General features: G+C 37.9%; 1 protein-coding gene across 1 annotated transcript; it reads right to left on the bottom strand.

Annotated features, from left to right (window-relative positions):
• Window positions 1-16,021: 16,021 nt before the first annotated feature.
• FSCB (fibrous sheath CABYR binding protein) lies at window positions 16,022-18,538 on the bottom strand. The gene is made up of 2 exons (XM_036458356.1): window positions 17,351-18,538; window positions 16,022-17,284 (listed from the first exon to the last, which is right to left on the bottom strand). Exons 1-2 carry the CDS (start codon window positions 18,536-18,538, stop codon window positions 16,022-16,024), a joined length of 2,451 nt encoding a protein of 816 aa, XP_036314249.1.
• Window positions 18,539-22,149: the final 3,611 nt, after the last annotated feature.

Genomic DNA, 22,149 nt, shown 5'->3' with positions numbered 1-22,149 from the left:
TATTACAAAAAATTCAAAAGAAAGGAACACTTCCAATGTTTTCTATGAGGCCTTCATTACCCTAATCACAAAACCAAATATAAGCACTACAAAGAAAGAGAATTACAGGCCAATATCCCTGATGAACATAGATGCTAAAATCCTCAACAAAATTCTAGCAAATCAGATCCAGCAATACACTAGAACAATCATACCCCTTGACCAAGTGGCATTTATGACAGGGATGTAGGGCTGGTAAAATATTCACAAATTCAAAAATTCACATAAACTAACTGAAAGGTAAAAACCACATGCTCATGTTACTACATGATCATATCAATTGATGCATAAAAAGCATTAAAAAATACACCACCATTTTTTTATTTAAAAAAAATAACTCTCAGCAAAGTGGGAATAGAGACATTATACCTCAACATAAGAAAAGCCTTATATGACAAATCAAGAGCCAACATCATACTCCATTGGCAAAAACTAAAACCATTACCCTGAGAACAGAAACAAGACAAGGATACCCACTTTCAGTACTCCTGTTCAACATAGTACTAGAAGTACTAGCCATAGCTATCAGACAAGAAGAAATAAAAGGAATCCAAATGGGAAAGAAATAAGTAAAACTGTAATTATTCACAGACCATATGATATTATAAGTAGAAAAGACTCCATTAAAAAACTATTTAATATATAAATTTGGCAACATAACAAGATATAAAATGAACACCCAGAAATCCACAGTATTTTTATATACTAATAATAAACTCTCAAAAGGAGAATCTAAACAAACAATCTGATTTATCATTGCAACAACTACAAAAAATAAGATACTTAGGAATAAACTGAGGAGGAAAAAGACTTGCATTCCAAAAACTGCTGGATGTTGAAAAACAAGATAGAGAAAGATATACACAAGTAGAAGGATATTCAGTGTTCATGGATTGGTAGCATTAACATCATTAAATGGTAATACTACCCAAAGCAATCTATAAATTCAAGATAATTCCATTAACATACCAATACCATATTTTTCAAACCTAGAACAAATAATCCAAGAATTTATATGGAAACCATAATGCCATATTTTTCAAACCTAGAACAAATAATCCTAAATAACTGCAGCAATCTTGAGAAAGAACAAAGTTTGATGGATCACAATAACAGATATCAAATTATACTACAAAGCTACTGTACTCAAAACAGCCTGGTGGTGGCACAAGAACAGACATATAGACCAATGGAACAGAACAGAAAACCCAGAAATTGAACTAAGCTGTTAAACTCAATATTTGACAAAGGAGGCAAGAACATACAATGGAGTAAATGCTTCAATAAGTGGTACTGAGAAAATCAGACGGATACATAAAAAAAAAAAAAATGAAACTAGACCAACAACTTACACCATACACAAAAATAAACTCAAAATGCATAAAAGACTTAAATGTAAGATGTAAAACCATAAAAAATCCTAGAAGAAACCATTGGTAGCAAAATCTCAGACATCTCTCATAGCAATATGTTTACAGATACATCTCCTAGGACAATGGGAAACTAAGGAGAAAATAAATAAATGGGACCACATCTAAATAAAAAGCTTCTGTACACACACACACACACACACACATACACACACACACACACACACACACACACACAATGAACAAAATAACAAGACAGCCCACAATATGGGGAATCATACTTGCCAACGATAAATTTTGACAAGAAGTTAACCTCCAAAATGTATAGGGAACTCATAAAATTTAACAAAAGGAAAATGACCCAATTTAAAAAAATGGGCAAAGGACCTAAATATATAGTTCTCCAAAGTGGACATACAGAGGGCCAAAAGGCATATGAAAAAAATGTTCAATGTTACTAATTACCTGAGAGATGAAAATTAAAACAACAATGTCATACCACCTCACACCTGTCAGAATGGCTATCATCAACAAAATAACAAAAAGGAAATTTGGGCGAGGATTTGGAGAAAAGGCAATCCTCTTACACTCCTATTGGCAATGCAGACTGGTGCAGCCTCTGTGACAAACAGAATGGAGTTTCCTCAAAAAAATTAAAAATGGAACTCCCATTTGACCCAGTGATCCCATTTCTAGGAATGTATACTAAGAAATTAGAACCACTCATCAGAAAGAATATATTCACCTCTATGTTCATAGTAGCTCAATTTATAGTAGCTAAAGTTTAGAAACAGCCTAAGTGCTCATCAGCAGATGAGTAGATTAAAAAATTGTGATACATCTATATAATGGAGAATTTTTCAGCTATAAAAATGAAAGAACTCTTATCATTTGCAACAGCATAGATGGATCTGAAGAGCATTATGCTAAGCAAAATAAGCCCGCCAGAGAAAGATAAGTAGCACTAATCTCACTAACATGTGAAATCTAATGAACAACATAAACTAATGAACAAAAATAGACCCAGAGACTGATGAACATCAAACCTCAGAGGCACAGGAGGATAGGGGGGAGAGAGATCAACCAATGAACTCATATTTGTAAATGCATAACCCATAGGCACAGACAATAGAATGGGAAGGCCTGAGGTGTTGGGCAGGATGGGATGGGAGAAGTCAATGGGGAAAAAGGGAACATATGTAATACTTTCAACAATACAAATTAAAAAATAATAAATAAATAAAGTAAAGTGAAAAATAAAGACCTTTCTAGGCAAGAAAAGGGTAAAGTTTGTTACCACCAAACCAGTATTATAAGAAATGTTCAAGAGCTTGCTTTAAGATATGGAAGAAGAAAAAGGAAAAATAATTCCTGGCCAGTGTGATTCAGTGGTTGAGCTTCGACCTATGAACCCCTTGGTCATTGTTCGATTCCCTTTGGGGCACATGCCAGAATTGTGGGCTCAATCCCCAGTGTGTGTGTGTGTGGGGGGGGGGGGTTATGAGGCAGCCAATCAATTATTCTTTCTCATCATTGATGTTTCTATCTCTCTCTCCCTCTCCCTTCCTCTCTGAAATAAATTTAAAATAAATAAATAAATAATAACAACAGAGGAACATAGTTAAAAATAAAGTGGCAATAAATATGCACCTGTCAATAATCACTCTAAATATAAATGGCTTAAATGCTCCAATAAAAATATATAAGGTAACTGAATCAATAAGAAAACAAAACCCATGTCTTCAAGAGACCCACTTCAGAACAAAAGATATACACAGCATGAAAGTACAGAGATATATATTTAATGCAAATGGAAATGGGGAAAAAATACTGATTTAGCAATAATTATATCTGACAAAAATAGAATTTAAAACCAAGGCTATAGAAACAGACAAAGAAGGACACTGCATAATGATAAAGGGATCCTTTTAACAAGAGGATATAACCTTCTAAACATTTATGCATCCAACCTAGCACCACCTAAATATTCAATGCAAATCCTGATGGATATAAAGGTGGAGAATGACAGTAAAACAATTATAGTAAAGGATTTTAACACCCCATTGGCATCAATGGATAGATCTTTCAGACAGGAAAAAAGATGGAAATCTTAAATGACACACTACATCAAATGGATTTAATTGACATCTTCAAAATATTCCACCCCAACGCAGAAGAATGTGTATTTTTTAAGGGCACAAGAGACATTTTCTGGGATAGACCACATGCTAAGACATGAAGGGAGACCTTTACATTCTTGGTGGTATGTTTAGGTTTGCCAGTTCAATTTGTGTAGTTGGCTTCACAAAGAAAAAAATGCAGTGGTTTGGAAACTATATCTGGCTGCTGGTCTTAGAAATAATATCTTATCATCTGAAGAATAAACTCAAGTTCTCTTTTTCAAGGCTGGCTCTTGAAGGTCTGCTGAGGGAAGTGGAAACTCTCCCCACCCTCCCTTCCCTATTTAACTACATGGCACTCTAAATAATGGATCACATTTTGATATTAGGATATCAAAATATACTCAAACCAAAGCTTTTCCCCCCTCTTTTTCTCATACTCGTCACTTTTCTTGTATAACTGCTCTTGTTAAAATGCAATGTTCCACCAGCAGTATTCCTTTCTTTTAAATCCAATTATTTTCTGAAAATTATTTTTGTTTTCTCAGGTATAAATAAAAAGATAGCAATGGAGATGAAAATCAAGATTCTGGCTATTTTTAAGATATAACACCTTCCCAGTGAAAAAATGTCTATCAGTAAACAAGTGAAGGTTGTGAGTTGTCTGTCTCAGAGTTCTGCATTCCCCATGGAAATACAAACCATCAGATAATTAAAACAATATTTTAATAAGATTAAATGAGTTTACTATGAAAGTGAATGTACATAGAGGGGAGGGGGTGGAAGAGATGCAGGAAAATAAAACTAGGCTTCTCCAGATTAGAAGGGTGGGAGATGGGGAGAAATTAGCAATGAAAATTGAGAATAATAAGCCAATAAGTTAGGAAAAAAAGGATTATGAATGCAAAGAGGGAAATAAATCAAAGAAGATACTATTGATTCACTGTTAAATGATGTATCAGGCTGAATAAGATAATGATGACTACCTATTGAATTTGGCAATGATCACCATGGACCTCTATAAGAGCAGTTTCAGTGGAGCAGTGGGAGTGAAAGCCTGATTGGAACAGGTTCAAGAAATAATGGGCAGAGAGGAATTAAATAATGAGAGGGAGAACCAGCATCTATTGCTTATAGTATATTAGGTGTTATTCAAAAAACTTACTATGGAATAACTATTTTGTGATTCACAACAATCCTATTGGTTAGTTATTGTTGTTATTATGCTCGCTTTTCAGATGGGCAAACTGAAATAAAGGGAGCTTAATTAACTTCAGCTAACCCAAACAGCTCATAAATGATGAAGTCAGGATTTTCAAACTTGCAGTGATGATCTTAACTTTCACTTTATGCCCTTGCCCTATATTGTATGAGGGTGATAGAAAATAGGCTAATGTAGATTATAAAGGACCATGACTGATTTTAAGGAGTAGAAGTTTTATTCTCTAAGCAAGTGACTACAATGTCTGATTTGTGTTAAACACACACACACACACACATACAAAACAACAAACAAACAAACAACTGCAGCAATTATAGGAAAGGTTATTTAAAAGAAAGACTAGAATAAGAAAAGCAGATAATGGCCACAACAAACAAAGGATATTAATTACCTGAACTAGACAAATAACAATGTTACTAAGGAGAGGCTATTACCAGAGATACAAAAGGGTCTTTTTCAAGAATATAATAATTCCAAACATTTTTATAGCTCATAGCAAAGCTTCAAGATACATGAAGCTTAAACTGATAGAACTTCAAGGGGAAATGAACAAATTCACAATTACAGTCAGTGATTTCAACATACCTCTCTCAGTAATCTCTAGAACAGGTAGACAGAAAATCAGTAATGATATAAAAAAGAGAACAATACTTTCAACCAATTGTTGATTGTAAGCTAACATTTATAAAACCCTCCAACAAAATAATAGTAGAATATTTTAGAACGTAGAGCACTTACCAAGATAGGTCTTATGCTGGGTCATAAGACAAGTCTCAATAAAATTTAAATGTTTACTAAATAAAGTATATTTTCTAACAAAAAAGTAAATAAATGAATAATCAACAGCAAAAACATAAAATGAAAAAAAAACCTCCAAATATTTGGAAATCAAATAGCATACTGTTTAGTAATGTTAAAAAATGCATCAAAAACAAAATTTAAAAATATTTGAACTAATTTATAAAAGCACTAGATATTGGGATTTATGGGACTAAACTAAAGCACTGGTCAAAGAGAAATGTACAGCACTAAAAATCCATATTAGAAAAGTAAAGACTCAATCAATGACATATTACCTGGGGGGGGGAATGGTACAAAAAAGGTACAAACACTAGGAAAAAAAGTTAGGCAGAAAAGTATAAATAATAAAGATGAAAGCAGATGTCAATGAAATTTTAAAAAATGGAGAAATCAGTGAAACCAAAAGCTGTTCCTTTGAGAAGATCAATAAAACTGATAAACTTCAAACCAGGCCAGCTTGAGGGAAAGGTAGAAAAAGAGAGGGAAGGAGAGAACACACCAATTGTAAGTATTAGTATAAGGTGCCAATAATAATACCATAATTAGAGAAAGAATATCATTGCAGACCATATAGACATAACAATAAGAAGAAATCTTATAAGAAATAATACAAATAAACCTAATATTTATTAAAGAATTATAATTTTTACTTAAAAATTTTCCCATAGGAATTTTACTCAACAAAAGTCTTGCTTGAAGTCCAGACAAGATGATGATATAGCGAGTTCCTGAATGTCCTTCATCCCACAGATGCAACAAGTATACAGCTACATACAGAGCAACCCCCACTAAGAGAACTTCATAAACTATTTGAAATAGGGAAGTCTGAGATATGCTCTTGCCATAAACCTACCCCTAGACGTGGTCATACAATCAGAAGGGGAAACCCCAACTCGAGCTTCTGCTTGAGAAGTGAAGATTTGAACCACACATTGAGTGCTCCAACTTTTAAGGCTGCCGCTGAAATTGGGGCTTCAAAAATTTCCTAGCTCTGAAAGCCAACAAGGTTTGCCAGAGGACTATAGCAAATAAGCAGCTGTCAATCATGTGATCATCTCAGTAGATGTAGAAAAGCATTGGACAAAATCAACATCCTTTCATGATAAAAACTCTTAGCAAATTATGTATAAAAGGAGTGCTCCTCATCATAATAAAGGTCATATATGACAATTCCACAGCTAACATTATACTTAATGATGAATCAATGAAAGCTTTTTCTCTAAGGTCAGAAACACCTGTCAGAATGGCTATCATCAACAAATCAACAAATACCAGTGCTGGCAACAATGTGGAAAAAGGGGAACCCTTGTGCACTGTTGGTGTCAGTGCAGATTGGAGCAGCCACTGTGGAAAGCAGTATAGAGTTACCGCAAACATTTAAAAATGGAACTACCTTATGACCTAGCAATTCCACTTCTGGGAATTTATCTGAAGAAATCAGAAACCCTGATTCCAAAGGATATATGCACCCTATGTTCACTGTACCATTATTTACAACTAGAGTCCTGGTGTATGAAATTTGTGCACAAGAGGGTGCCTTCAGCCCAGCCTGTACCCTCTCCAATCTGGGACCCCTCGGAGGATGTCTGACTGCCTCTCACAATCCAGGACTGCTGGCTCCTAACTGCTCACCTGCCTGCCTGCATGATTGCCCCTAACTGCCACTCATTGCCAGACTGATTACCCTTAACTGCCTCTGTCTGCCAGCCTGAACACCCCTAACTGCTCCCCCTGCTGACTTGGTCACTTCAACTGCCACCTGCTAGTCTGGTCACCCCCAACTGCCCCCCTCTGCCAACCTGGTCACCCCTAACTGCTCCCCCTGCTGGCCTGGTTGCCCCCAACTGCCCCCCTACTGGCCTGGTCTCCCCCAGTTGTCCCTCACCAACCTGGTTGCCTCAAACAGCCTGCTGTTCAGTCATTTGTTCATCCCTCACTAACATCACTCTCTGCCAGCCTTGTCTCCCCACGCAGCCTGCTGTTCTGTCATCTATCTGGTTATTTCGGCCGTGATGGCCCTGGCTTTTTATATATTAGGATAGCCAAGATTTGGAAGCAACCCAAGTGCCATTGGCAGATGAGAGGATAAAAAAGCTGTGATATATTTGCACAATAGAATACTACTCTGATGTAAAAAAATAAATAATTTTTAAAAAGGTTAAAATCTCACTTTTTGCAACAGCATGGGTAGAGCTGGAAAGTATTATGCTAAATGAAGCCAATCAGAGAAAGACAAATACTATATAAATTTATTTAATGTGGAATCCAGTGAACACAATAGACTAACAAACAAAATAGAAATAGACTCATAGCTGTCATAGGGGAGGTATAAGGAGAGCTGGGTGAAAAAGGTTAGGACATTAAGAGGAAAAAAAATTAAAATTAAAAAAAAAAGTCTCATAGATATAGACAACAGTATGATCATTACCAAAGGAAAATGGGGTTCAGGGGAGGCATGAGAGGATAAAAGGGTGATAGAGACAAGACTTTGGTGGTGAATATGCAATGCAATATAAAGATGATGCATTATAGAATTGTGCACTTTAAACCTATATAATTGCATTAACCAATATATTGTAAATCTAATGCATTTAATAACAGAAAAAAAATTAACAACAGAAATTTCTACTACCTCTATATTCATTCAATATAGTGCTCACTGGAAATCCCAGTCAGAGTAGTTAGTCAAGAAAAAGATATAAAAGGTATCCAAATTGTAATGAAAGAAGTAAAATTATCTTTGTTTGCAAATGACATAATATTTTCCATATAAAATCCTAAAATTTTCACTAAAAACTTTCAATTTAGTAAATCTGGAGACTATAAAATGAATATACAAAAATCACTTGAATTTTATATAACATACTATTATAAAGAGAAATTAATAAATGGTTATATATCAAAAACAAACAATGAAATACTTAGGAACAAATTAACCAAGGAATGAAAGATCTCTACACTGAAACCTATAAAACACTGATGAAACAGATTAAGGACATAATAATTGAAAAGATATTCTGTATTCATGAATTAGAAAATTAGCATTTTTAAGAAATATTCATTCCACCCAAAGTTATCTATAGATTGAATGTAATGCCTACCAAAATTCCAGTGGCATTTTTATAGAAATAGAAAAAGCAATTCTAAAATTCATATGGAACCATAAAATACTACAAATAGCCAAAGCTATTTTGAGAAAGAACAAAGGTAGAAGCATTACATTTCTGCTTCCAAACTATATTACAAAGCCATAATAATTGAAACAATATGGCACTGACATTAAAATGGATACATAGATCAGTGGAATATAGAGCCAAAATTAAACCCCTGGATATATGGTTAATTTCCTTTTTAACAAGCATACCAAAACTAAATAGTGGGGAAAAGATAATTTACTCAATAAATAGTGCTGGGAAATTGGATAGCCACATGCAAAAGAATGAACTGAACCCTTATCATACACCATAAACAAAAATCAACTCAAAATAGATTAAAGGCTTAAACATGAAACCTGAAACCATAAAACTCCTAGAAGAAACAATAGGGGGTAAACTTCTTAACATTGGTTTAGTAATAATTTTTTTTATTTGATACCAAAAGCAAAGACAACAAAAATAAACAAGTGAAACTACACTAAATTAATCTTCTCCACAGCATAGGACCATCAATAAAAAGAAAAGGCAACCTATGAAATGGGAGAAAATATTTGCAAAGCACATATCTGATAATGATTTAATATCCAAAATATACAAGGAATTCATACAAATTTCTTGGGGGGGGGGGGAACACACCACAAAACAGTAACCTAGTATCTTTAATAACTAGGGAAATGCAAATCAAAACCAACATAAGGTATCACTTCATACATGTTAGGATGTCTATTATAAAAAGACAATAACAGATGCTGGAGAGGATGTGAAGAATTGGGAACCCTTGAACATGCTCAGTGGGAATGTAAACTGGTATAGCCATCATGAAACTAGTATTAAGGCTCCTCAAGAAATTAAAAATGGAACTGCTGTATGATTCAGCAATCTCACTTCACTTCAAATGAAATGATTACTTAAAAAAAAAATCTATACTTTTTTGTTCATTGCAGCATTATAATAACCAAAGTATGAAAACAACCTAAGTGTTTATCAATGGAGGGACAGATAAAGAAGATGTGGCAAACATGTACAGAATGGTATAATATTCTGTATTAATAATATTTGGGTCTAGTAATAATTAATGTCGTTTTTAAACATTCGTTTAAAATCTTGCTTGGCATTGACTTGTATTGACATAACCTTCAAACACGTGGTATCTACAGAACGTGTGAAGTGCAATTAACAAGTTTTGCTTGAAAAAGTTTGTGTTTGGTTTGGTTTTTGTTGCAAAACTAGGGCTAAGAAGATGGCAGATGAAGAGCATATTCGGCACTACATGCTTTATGAGTTCCAATTAGGAAGAAAAGCAAGTGAGGCTGCAAAAAACATCTGTAGTGCTCTTGGTCAAGATGCAGTTCACACCAGAAAATGCCAGCGTTGGTTTGAGAAATTTCGCGAGGGAAATTTTTCGTTAGATGACAAGAGTGGACGAGGCCGTGTGTCCAATTTTGATCAAGAAGCTCTTCAAGCTCTTTTGGTGCAAAATCCTCAAATTACCCAACAAGAGCTTGCGACAACTTTAAATTGTTCACAAAAAACAATTTCCAATCAATTGCATGCACTTGGCAAAGTCCAAAAGTTTGGAAAATGGGTTCCTCATGAGTTGACCGACAACAACCGTAATCAAAGAGTCACAATTTGCAGTTCGCTCCTTTCTCATCAAAACCGTTTGCCGTTTTTAGAGCAAATTGTTACCGGAGATGAAGAATGGGTGCTGTATGTTAATTTGAAAAGGTGGCCTCAATGGTTGGACAAAAATGAGGCTCCACAGCCCACGCCAAAACCTGACTTGCATGCGAAAAAAGTGATGTTGTGTGTTTGGTGGAATTTTAAAGGAATTCTTCATTATGAACTTTTACCATCTAACCAAACCATTACAAGTGCAGTGTATAGTGCCCAATTGGAAAGGTTAGCCCAAGCTTTAAGAGAAAAAGAACCCGCGCTGATTAATCAATTGGAAGGGCGTAATTCTTCACCACGATAACGCACGACCGCATACTGCAAGAATCACTGCTGAAAAACTGCGCCAGTTGGAATGGGAAGTTCTCCCTCAACCTGCATATTCTCCTGATATTGCCCCTTCTGATTACCATTTGTTTCGTTCTTTGCAAAACTTTCTTCTTGGAAAAAAATTTAATAATGAAGAATGCCTCAAAAATGCATTGACCGAATTTTTTGCATCAAAATCACAAGAATTTTACAACAGAGGGATTAAAATGCTTCCTGAGCGTTGGGCACAAGTAGTAGAAAACAACGGCAACTATATTGTTGATTAAATTTTGTTGTATTGTTTAAATAAATTCGATTTAAAAAAGTATTAGAAAACGACATTAATTATTACTAGACCTAATAATAATAATAATAATAATAATAATAATGGAAACATTGCCATTGATGATAACATGGATGAACCTTCAGGGTATTATGCTAAATGAAATAAGTCAGACAAAAATTTATTTGTGGTATAATTTATATATGGACTAATAAAAACAAAGAGTAGAATGGTGGTTCCTAGAAGTTAGGAGGTGGGAGAAATGGGAGATGTTGGTTAAAGGATACAATGTCCATTTATAAAATGAATAAGTTCTGCGCATCTAAAATATCAAATGGTGAGTGCATATTATATATTAAATACTGTATTATATACTTACCCTAGAGGCCCAGTGCATGAAATTCATACGCAGGGGGTGGGGTCCCTCAGCCCAGCCTGCACCCTCTTCAATCTGGAACATCCCTCTCACAATCCAGGACCGCTGACTCCCAACTGCTAGTCTGCCTGCCTTCCTGATTGCCCCTAACCACTTCTGCCTGCCAGTCTGATCACCTCCTAACCACTCCCCTGCCAGCCTGATTGATGCCTAATTGCTCCCCTGCCAGCCTGTTTGCCCCTAACTGCCCTCCCCTGCAGGCCTGGTGACCCCTAACTGCCCTCCCCTGCAGGCCTGGTCACCCCCAACTGCTCTCTACTGCAGGCCTGGGTCCCCCCATCTGTCCTATTCTGCATGTCCTGTCATCCCTAACTTCCCCCCTCGGCTAGCCTGGTCCCTCCCAACTACCCTTCCCTGCTGACTATCTTGTGGTGGCCATCTTGTGTCCACATGGGGACAGAATCTTTGACCACAAGGGGGCAACCATCTTGTGTGTTGGATTTATGGTCAATCTGCATATTATTCTTTTATTAGATAGGATAAAGGCCTGGTGCTTGGGTGGTGGCCAGCTGGTTTGCCCTTAAGGATGTCCTGAATCAGGGTGGGGGTTCCCTTTGGGCATGGGGCAGCCTGGGTGAGGAACCTGCGGTGGTTTGCAGGCTGGCCACACCCCCTGGCTACCCAAGCCGAGGCCCTGGTATCTGGGGTTTATTTATCATCTACAATTGAAACTTTGTAGTCTAGAGCAAAGCCACGCCTTCTGCTTGCTCTGAGCAGCAACCATTTCTGTTGGGGTTTGTGTATCTTCTATAATTGAAACTTTGTAGCCTTAAGCAGAGGCCTGGGCCAGCTAGGGTGTGCAGAAAGCTTGGCTTCCTCCATTGCTAGCGGCAACCCTAGCCTCCCGCTCTTTCCAGCTCCATGGCTGCTGCCATTTCTGTTTGGATTTGTTTACCTTCTATAATTGAAACTTTGTAGCCTTGAGTGGAGGCCTAGGCCAGCAAGGGCAGGTGGAAAGCTTGGCTTCCTCCATTGCTTGGGAAACCCAAGCCTCCCTCCTGCTCTCTGTGGCTATAGCCATCTTGGTTGGGTTTATTTGCATATTTGCTCCTGATTGGCTGGTAGGCGTGGCTTATGGACATGGCTTATGGGTGTAGCAGAGCGATGGTTAATTTGCATATTACTCTTTTATTAGGTAGGATTAGCTTTTAAATTATGTCACCACTTCAAAAAATTTAATTATGTGAGGTCGTGGATGTATTAACCTCAATGAAGCAAGTATTTTATAATGTTACATATAGCAAATCATCACATTGTACATCTTAAATTTACACAATAAGTCAATTATCTATATATATAAAGAGCCAATGTCCATAACATCCAAAATGACCAAAGGCTCAACCGAATGCCAGGCTGCATGTTCAGCATGCTGAGTGGACTGAACTGCTGACCTCTCGGAAAGAGAGAGAGGTGGAGACTTGTAGCAGGGACTTGCATGAGGCTGCCTCATGGCACCCTACTCCCTGGCCAACCACTGTGACTCCAACCCAGCGAGGCTCGTCTCCAGGCCACAACCCCAGGTCCCTTGACGCCACCCCAGGCCCGAAAGCAAGCATGGTGCCGGGCAGGAGCACCCATGGGTGGAGGAATGTAGCACGAGGACAGCACAGCATGGAGGGGCTGTGTTTTCACTGCCAAGTTCTCTGCTTCTGCTCGGCCTGCACATTCCTCCTCCCTCTCCTCCGCGGCCCAGCTCCTGCCTTTGCGCTTGCTGGGCAGGCCTGACTGCACTGGGGAGTGAGCCATGCTAATCAGGATGAGCATTTCCTGGGATGGGATGGCTGGGACAGCGATTCATGAGGGTGCCGAGGCCCACAGGGCACGGCAGCCCTCCGGTGGGGATGGCCGGCCAAGCGGAGTCTGGCTTCGGTGGGAACAGTGGGAACCTGAGGTCCCCTCAGCCCCACAGGTCCTGGGCCGGACAGTGGCAAGCAGTGTCTCCATGCACAGCAATTGGGGCCAACCACGAGCTGCTTTAGGGAGGGTGAGGAGGTTCGCAGCCACTGGTGCCCTAGGCTGCACCCCCTGCGCTACTGCCTGCCAGGCTGGCAGGGTCCAGAGCGGGCCAGCTGCTCCTGCCCCCCTGGCGGTGGAACAGGGAGGAGGGAGCTGGGTTCAGGGAGGGGACCTCAGCTGGAATACTCCCGGCTTGGGGAAGGGGCCCAGCCAGGGCCCAGTGGGGAGTTTAGGAAGTCTGGCTGAACAGGCAATGGTTCATACCAGCTCTTACTCTGCCATCTTCCTCCAGCTCTTCAAACTAGCCCCGCTGCCCCGGGGAAACGGGCTCTGGGCGACCTTCCCGAGCACAGACTGTGGACCTGGAGACCTCGAGGAAGAGTGCCCGGTGGGGCCCAGGTGGGGGCCGGTGCAGAACTACCAGGGCAGAGCTGCTTCGATGTCTTGGTGAAGTTTGCAAAGGACCCAAAGAGGAAACTGGGAGGGAAAACCCTGGAAGCTGTGGATTCCCAGGGCTTTAGCTACTTGACAACAGCCCCGCTTGGAATGCGAGGTGGCTGTACATTCAACTGAGAAGTAAGGAGGATGAACCCTACCATGGCTGGGCTCCTGTGGGTCCAAGGCCCAAGAATCCACCACAACAAGGAAAAAACGGAGGGAGAGGCCCAGAGGAAGGGAAGACAATTGAAGGAAACCGTGTCTAGACTTTTCCCAGCCCTCTCTCTTTTTTCCCCGCTGCCTACAAAAGCCCCAGGCCCAGGCACAATTCTGTCTCCACCTGTTAGTACCCTGTTCTCCAACCACAGAGGAAAGGAATGAGGAAGGAGTCCGAGCTGCCTTCAGAAAGAATCTATATACCCGATCAGCTGGTTGTCTCCTGCAGAAGGAGGCCAGACTGCAGCTTATGCCTGCTCCCCACCCAGGTAGGACATCCCATGAGGGCTCCCAGACTGTGAGAGGGGGCAGGCTGGGCTGAGGGACACCCCCAGTGCATGAAATTTTGTGCACAAGGCCACTAGTATCTCAATAAATCTGGAAGGTAAAAATATCAAATCCAAAACAGAAAAATAAGCCATAATAGAATATCTAAAATTATTTTTTAAATAATTTTCAAATTTAGAAAAATAAGTTTAACTGGATTTAAAACATCTCAAAAATATAAAATAAAAAGAACTTGAAATACCAGAAAAACAACCCTCATTCAAGTCTAGAATAACATTTCCCAATCTCAAATCTGGGAATTTTTTTTTTTTAAAGTACATGTATTCAATCCTCTATCTGTTGGTTTTGCATCTACAAATTTAACTAACCATGATTTTAAAAAAGTATTTTCAATCAGCTATATACTTTTTACTAATCATTCTACGTAAAAGACTTGATAATTGTCATATTTTATCTTTGGAGGGTGCTGGTACCAATCCCCCATGTATACCAAGGGACAATTGTGCTTACAAATTTTTTGTAAAATTCTGAATATTTTACTTTAAAGTATCACAAGCTCTTGGTTATAGATATAATGAAGAATGTGAGAAAAAGTTAATAATTATAAGGCATCAAAGCTTAACAAGGTTTGTAATCATCAAATTATCAATCTAGAGTTGTCACTAAACAAACAAACAAAATACTCTTACCAAATTGAAATATTTATGAGAATCACTTCATCATTTCAGAACAGTGTAACTAGAACATTATAGCTAGACAAAATTTTCTCTGAAAAGTTATCATGATCATAGAAATGAAGATGCCATTTAATAATAGACAAAATAATTCATAATTACTCTTTTAAAATGTGAATAACTTATACTATAGTAATTCAATTTTATCCTAAGTTTCTCTCTACCACAGATCAGAGTGCAAAAAAATATGAGGCTAGTTTCTAAAGGCCCCATCACATTGTAACCTAAAATGATGATAAAACTAAATAAGAATTTGGCCTCAAGGCAATCTAAGTATATTTTTCTTAATGCTTAATACTGCTTTTTAAATACTTCATCTATGGTTATCTTGATTGAAATGAAGATTTTTTCCAAATAAATAAATTTATGTATCCAGACATTGAAATATAAGATATGCAAAAAGATAGGAGTGGAAACAGGATAAAAATGTCTGTCTCAGAAGGAATCAACTGGAAAGAGAATAAATGATATGATGAATTATACTAAGGAGAAATAAAATACCACATAGATGTAAATACGTGACTCAAACTCAAGGAATTTAAAGTAGATAAGAGAACTGAAGAAAAGAAAATGCCTTCTTCACTACAAGTTACATATAGAGAAAATATATATGGCTTTATACTTTACCCTTGTCAACAGGGTTTAATTTAAATAGGATACTTTAAGTAATTATTTCAACCATACACGTATTTTATTTCAAAATAAGTGCATTTTGTACATTCTGGATTGAATGAAAATAGCAAGTAATTTTAAACCACTCATTTTTATTATTCATTTTCCAACCTGCAGGCCATATCTTGGGGTTTTCTTTTCTTTCCCTGTTCACAAACCTACTTCCAAATGACTACCCTGTTATAAAGTATTTAGTTCCAGAACCCCCTTGCCTCTGATAGCTAGCTTAGTCAAGATTTTACTACAGCTGTGGAAGAGGCCCCTCCTTTAGTTCTATACGGTGGATGCTTTATTTCAATAGTAGAAACCTATTCAAGAACAGTATTCACTGGTAAAGACCCTTCATAATTTGGATTCTCTTTTACAATCACAGATTCTGGAACATCTATTGTCTTGGAAGGTTGATATTCAGTAGACACATTCTCTACCAGAGTCTCATCTGCAGAAGGTTTTTTAGATGTTGGAGGCTGAACTTCATCATCGGAGAGTTTTGTAGAGCTATGTGTAATAATGGTCTCTTCAGATGATGCACGTTTTTTGTTAGCAGCGACAACTTCTGAAGTCGTTTCTTCAGTTGGTGGAAACTGAAGTTCAGCAGAGACTTCTTCTACAGAGGCCTCATCAGGTGGTGGAGCTTGAAGTTCAGGTGTAGCATCTTCTACAGAGGCCTCATCAGATGGTGGAGCTTTAACTTCAACTGCGGCCTCTTCTGCAGAGGCCTCCTCAGCTGGCGGAGCTTGAAGTTCAGGTGTAGCCTCTTCTGCAGGGGCCTCCTCAGCTGGTGGAGCTTGAAGTTCACCTGGGGCCTCTTCTGCAGGGGCCTCCTCAGCTGGCAGAGCTTGAAGTTCACCTGGAACCTCTTCTGCAGGGGCCTCCTCAGCTGACAGAGCTTTAACTTCAACTGCGGCCTCTTCTGCAGAGGCCTCCTCAGCTGGCGGAGCTTGAAGTTCAGGTGTAGCCTCTTCTGCAAGGGCCTCCTCAGCTGGCGGAGCTTGAAGTTCACCTGGAACCTCTTCTGCAGGGGCCTCCTCAGCTGGCAGAGCTTGAAGTTCAGGTGTAGCCTCTTCTGCAGAGGCCTCCTCAGCTGGTGGAGCTTGAAGTTCACCTGCGGCCTCTTCTGCAGGGGCCTCCTCAGCTGGCAGAGCTTGAAGTTCACCTGGGGCCTCTTCTGCAGGGGCCTCCTCAGCTGGCAGAGCTTGAAGTTCACCTGGGACCTCTTCTGCAGGGGCCTCCTCAGCTGGCAGAGCTTGAAGTTCAGGTGTAGCCTCTTCTGCAGGGGCCTCCTCAGCTGGCGGAGCTTGAAGTTCAAGTGTAGCCTCTTCTGCAGAGGCCTCCTCAGCTGGCGGAGCTTGAAGTTCAGGTGTAGCCTCTTCTGCAGAGGCCTCCTCAGCTGGCGGAGCTTGAAGTTCAGGTGTAGCCTCTTCTGCAGGGGCCTCCTCAGCTGGCGGAGCTTGAAGTTCAAGTATAGCCTCTTCTTCCACGGCCTTCTCTGCTGGTGGAGACTGAACTTTCACCGGGGCCTTTTCTGCAGGGGCCTCCTCAGCTGGTGGAGACTCAGCTTTGACAGGAGCCTCTCCTGCAGTGGTCTGCTCTGTAGGAGCCTCCTCACCTGATGGAAGCTGAACTTCAGCTGGAACCTTTTCTGCAGGGGCCTCTACAGGTGGTGGAGATTGAAATCCTGTGGCCTCCTGTATAGAAGACTCTTTAGTTGATGGAGGCTTAACATCAGCAGAAGGCTCTTCTAAAAGAACCTCTTCAGCAGGACTAGATACTTGTTTAGCAGGGACTTCTACAGGGATTTCCTCAGCTGGTAAAGACTGAATTTCCACAGGGGCCTCCTCTGTTGGAGCTTCTTCAACTGGGGAAGGCTCAATTTCACCTGGGGCCTCTTCAACTATCGGAGGCTGAACTTCAGAGGGAGGTTCTTCTGAAATAGACTTTTCAACAGGGATAGGCTCTACCTTAGCAGGGGCCTCTGCAGAAGCCTCCTCAGCTGGTGGAGGTTTAAATTCACCAGGGCTGTCTTCTGCAGTAGTCTTCTCAGTTGGTGGAGATTGTATTTTAGCAGAGATCTTTTCTACCATGGGAGGCTGCACTTCAACTGCAAAGTCATGCCCATCTAAAAGTACTGGCCTATCTTCTTTTATTTGTTGACTAAATGAAGATCTAGTGATACTTTTCTTCCTAATTTCCTCATTGCTACTTGTTGCAGGTTGAAATGCAGGATGCTCAGTAATTAAAATCTTCCCTGAGGATTTACGTTGCTGCACAATATCTTTTGACTTTGAAAAAGAACCACTTGGCCTGCCAACTATTTTTGATTCACCTGAGCTCTTCTGTTCTTTGTCTGTGTCTCCAGTATGACTGGTTTGCTCAGATCTTTCTAATTTTGAGTGTTTGCTTGGTGGAAGTTCTACTTCATGAACACTCTCTGGAAATTCAGAAGCTGCTTCTCCAACAGCAGCTGGCTTTTCTTTAGGTACCACTGTTGCATCACCTGGCTTGGTTTTCTTTTTCTCTTCAGTAGTAAAGTCTGTCTGCATGGATTTATCAGCCTTATCTTGCACACGCTTTCTCTTTGTCCAAGTTTGCTGAAGCTGAGAAGATAATCTAAGAGACTCATAGTTGACTTTGCTTTCAGGAATATTACTAATATTAAGGTTAGCTTTGGGGCCACCTGATTGTGGTGTAGGCAAGTACTTCTTTATCTCTGACACTTCAGTCTGTTGGGATTTGTCTACCATTGGTTGGCTAGGTTTTCTTTTCTTTCGAATTTCTTGCCTCCCTGCTGAGATAGGCTGATCAGGTTTATCACTTCCTTCCATATTCAAAACTGCTGAATTTCAAATTTTACTAACAGCAGGAATCACAATGTACCAAATGGTTAAGCCTTTACTTTCCTTCATTAAGTGTTATTCAGTTGAGCTTCTTCAGAAAGAAAAAGTAATTTATAAATTACTAAATTCTGCATTACACTTTGTTGGACCCCACCTTACTTAGTAAGCATCTTACTTATTTAGTCTCTACTGTGACTACATTTCACTTCCAGAAGTTTCCCTCAAGTGTCTATGACATCACAGGCAATTCTCACTACAATGTTCCATCTATGGTATTCCCAGCACTTTTTAACTTGGTAAACACTCCTGGGAAATGGCTGCAAGTGAGAGATCTACTTTTGAAACATCAAGTTGAAAAAGAATCTATCATGGGAACATAAGTAAACTCCAGTGATGCTGCTGGCTAATAACTAAAGTTGACACTTTTGAACTTTCAATTCTGTTCTTTTCATCCTACAATCAAAAACAGTTAAATTGCAGAATTCACAACTCTGTAAGCTATTTTCAATTGTTGGAGAAAACAACTACTAATAGATATTTGACAAAATCAATGTATGATTTTGTAATTTGAAAGCTAATATTGTTTGAAAAATTTGAGTTCTGAGGACCATATCCTTGTAAACACCTTTCTTATGTCTTTCAGAGTAGAAAAAAAATATATATATATATATATACATATATATATTTATATTCTTTCTACTCCATTGTTATATAGGTATAGATAGATATAGATATAGATGATGATATAGATGATGATATAGATATAGATATAGATATAGATATAGATATAGATATAGATATAGATATAGATATAGATATAGATATAGATATAGATATAGATATAGATATAGATATAGATATAGATGATATACAATAGATATAGATATAGATATAGATATAGATATAGGTATAGGTATAGGTATAGGTATAGGTATAGGTATAGGTATAGATGGTATGCCATGCTAGATATTTTTGTTTTCAACTATTTCAGAAAATAGTTTCATTTAAAGTTTACCAAATAAATAATGTTGAATATAAAGATATTTTAATGTAATCACTACATATTCTGCTTAATAACCACATAGAAATGAACTTCCCAATGAAAATTTAAAAAAATTAAGTTGAAGCTTTGAAAAATAGAAACCCCATTTAGCAAACTGTAAATGGCACTATATTCTATTTGGAATATAAATAAAAATTTAATTTATATGTGACAAACATTTTACCAGAAAGATTGACATTGATCAAAAGATGTGCAAAACCATAATTCTTTAGTCTTAAGAAAGTTCAAGAGGAGAAAATAGACTTTAAAAATATAGTATAATCAAAGGAAAAAAGGTAATAAGCATATTTAAACAATCATTATGACTTCATTAACCTGAAAATATTTTTTAAATGGTGGCTCAGTTGGTTGGAGCATTTTACTGTACACCAAAATGATGGAAGGTTTAATTTCTGGTGAAGGCACTTATCTAGGTATGGATTCGATTCCCCAGTCAGGGTGGCAACCAATCAGTGTTCCTCTCTTACATTAATGTTTTCTCTCTCTCTCTCTCCCCCCCACCCAAAAAAAATCAATAAACATAAACATATTCTAAGCTGAGGATTTTAAAAATGTTAATGCTGCATTGCCTCGAGGAAATATAAAAGTATCCTTGAATAAGTCCCTTTATTTGATACACATTAGTCATAACTGTAGCCAGGTCATCTTAGCCATGAACTAGGACTTTCCACATTTTTTGACCCAGCCCCTAAAATACCCTCTGTCTCTTGGAAGGGATCAGTGAATATTTGTTCATTGAAGGAAAATTATTAGATTGAAGGAACCATTATTTTCAAAAATTCTGATTGCTTGTTCCCCCCCCCTTTCTTTATTGATTAAGGTACTACACATGTGTCCTTATCCCCTCATTGCCTTATACCTGACTGCTTGTCTTTTATCTCAACTTCTTCTGCTCTAATTTTTGTCTATTCTACTTCATTGTGTTATATCTTTCAAATGGTCATTTACAATTGAATTAGCATAGGTTTTAATCATATCTGATACAGTTTGAAAACTAGGTTAATTATCATCCTCTTTGTGTCTAATGTTCCTTGTAATTGCGTCTGTAAAATATCGCATGTATATTTTATACTCAAATTTCTGACATTTTACTTAGTATCTGCAATGTCTATTTTGGGTTCATTTATAACAAGAAATAAGTGTCAAAAAGGGATTATAATAATTGAGTTAATATAACTGCATGTATAAGACTAATTTTGCTGCCACAACTTAAATAAAATTTTGTCAAATTTTCCATAGACATACACTGAATTTCTAATTCAGTTAAATTAAATTAGCAATTTCCTATTCTTTAATATTTATTTTTTCATTCAGGAAATAATGAAAAACTTGATCTTTCTTAATTATACTAGAAACTATTTTGCACTAGCTTATTCATAAAAGAAAATTAGCACACCTAAATAATCTATTAAAATTTACTTGAGATTTCAAATAGAATTATGAAGGATTTCATGTAGCAGTTTCTCATGATATCTTTTAATATTCACAAATGTTCCTTTTGCCCTGATGATCTACCTAACCAACTAATCATTAATCTATCTTGTCAATTTAGGGTTTGGTGCTTTATCCCTTGTTCTGGCAGCCTCTCAGAATTCAACTCTCTCCAATTCATTTGGTTCACATCTTGTATGGGTTGAATTGTGTATCCCAAAAAGATAACTCCTAATCTCTAGTGCCTGCTAATGTGACTTTATTTGGAAAGAGTCTTTCTGAATGTAACCAAGTTAAGATGGTACCATTATAAAAAGAGGAATATTTGACTACAAAAAGACACAGAGGCAAGATGGCCATGTGAAGATGGGGACAGATATTGGAGTTATGCTTCAATAAAACAAAGAACACCCAGAGATACCAGAAGCTGGAGGAAGCAATGAAAGATCCTCCCCTAGAGGCTTCAGAGGGATATGGTCCTGCCACCACCTTCATTTGAACCTCTACAGCTGCGAGAGAATAAATGTCTGTTGTTTTAATCCAGTTTGTGGTACTTTCTTATGGAAACCCTAAGAAAATAATACAACTTTTTTTCAGAGCCTCATGTTTTTTAATCCTACCTGTCATGCTGTACTTCTGACTCTTTATCAATCTCTAGGGCTAATTTTTTTTATCTTGACTCAGGTCTGGCACTTAGTTTCACATAATATTGGGCTTATTTCTATAATCATAAAACCAAAAGGATTTGCCTCTGCCAAATTATTTACATTTAATTTTACCAAAAAAAAATTTGTTGGGTGGCATGTAATTTTATTTATAATTTTAATAACTTTAAAAACTATTATTTTATAGATAGCAGAGATGTTTCAAATCAACATAAACCAAATAACTAAATTGTGACATGGCTTTGTTCCTAACTTAGTAGATCAAAGAAGATGAAGTCTGAAAAAATTCCCATTGAATATAGCAACTACTAAGTCATTGGTAATTTTAGTGAGAGCAATTTCAATGTAAGGGTGAAGATCTTATATAATAAAATCCCCATATGCAAATTGTCCCCTCTACTGAGAGTTCTACCTGGAGTTTGACCACTTGCTATGACGCA

Source organism: Pipistrellus kuhlii, unplaced genomic scaffold (assembly GCF_014108245.1).
Source record: "Pipistrellus kuhlii isolate mPipKuh1 unplaced genomic scaffold, mPipKuh1.p scaffold_m20_p_1, whole genome shotgun sequence".
In the NCBI taxonomy this organism is placed as follows: domain Eukaryota; kingdom Metazoa; phylum Chordata; class Mammalia; order Chiroptera; family Vespertilionidae; genus Pipistrellus; species Pipistrellus kuhlii.
This window is presented reverse-complemented; position numbering and strand designations above follow the sequence as displayed.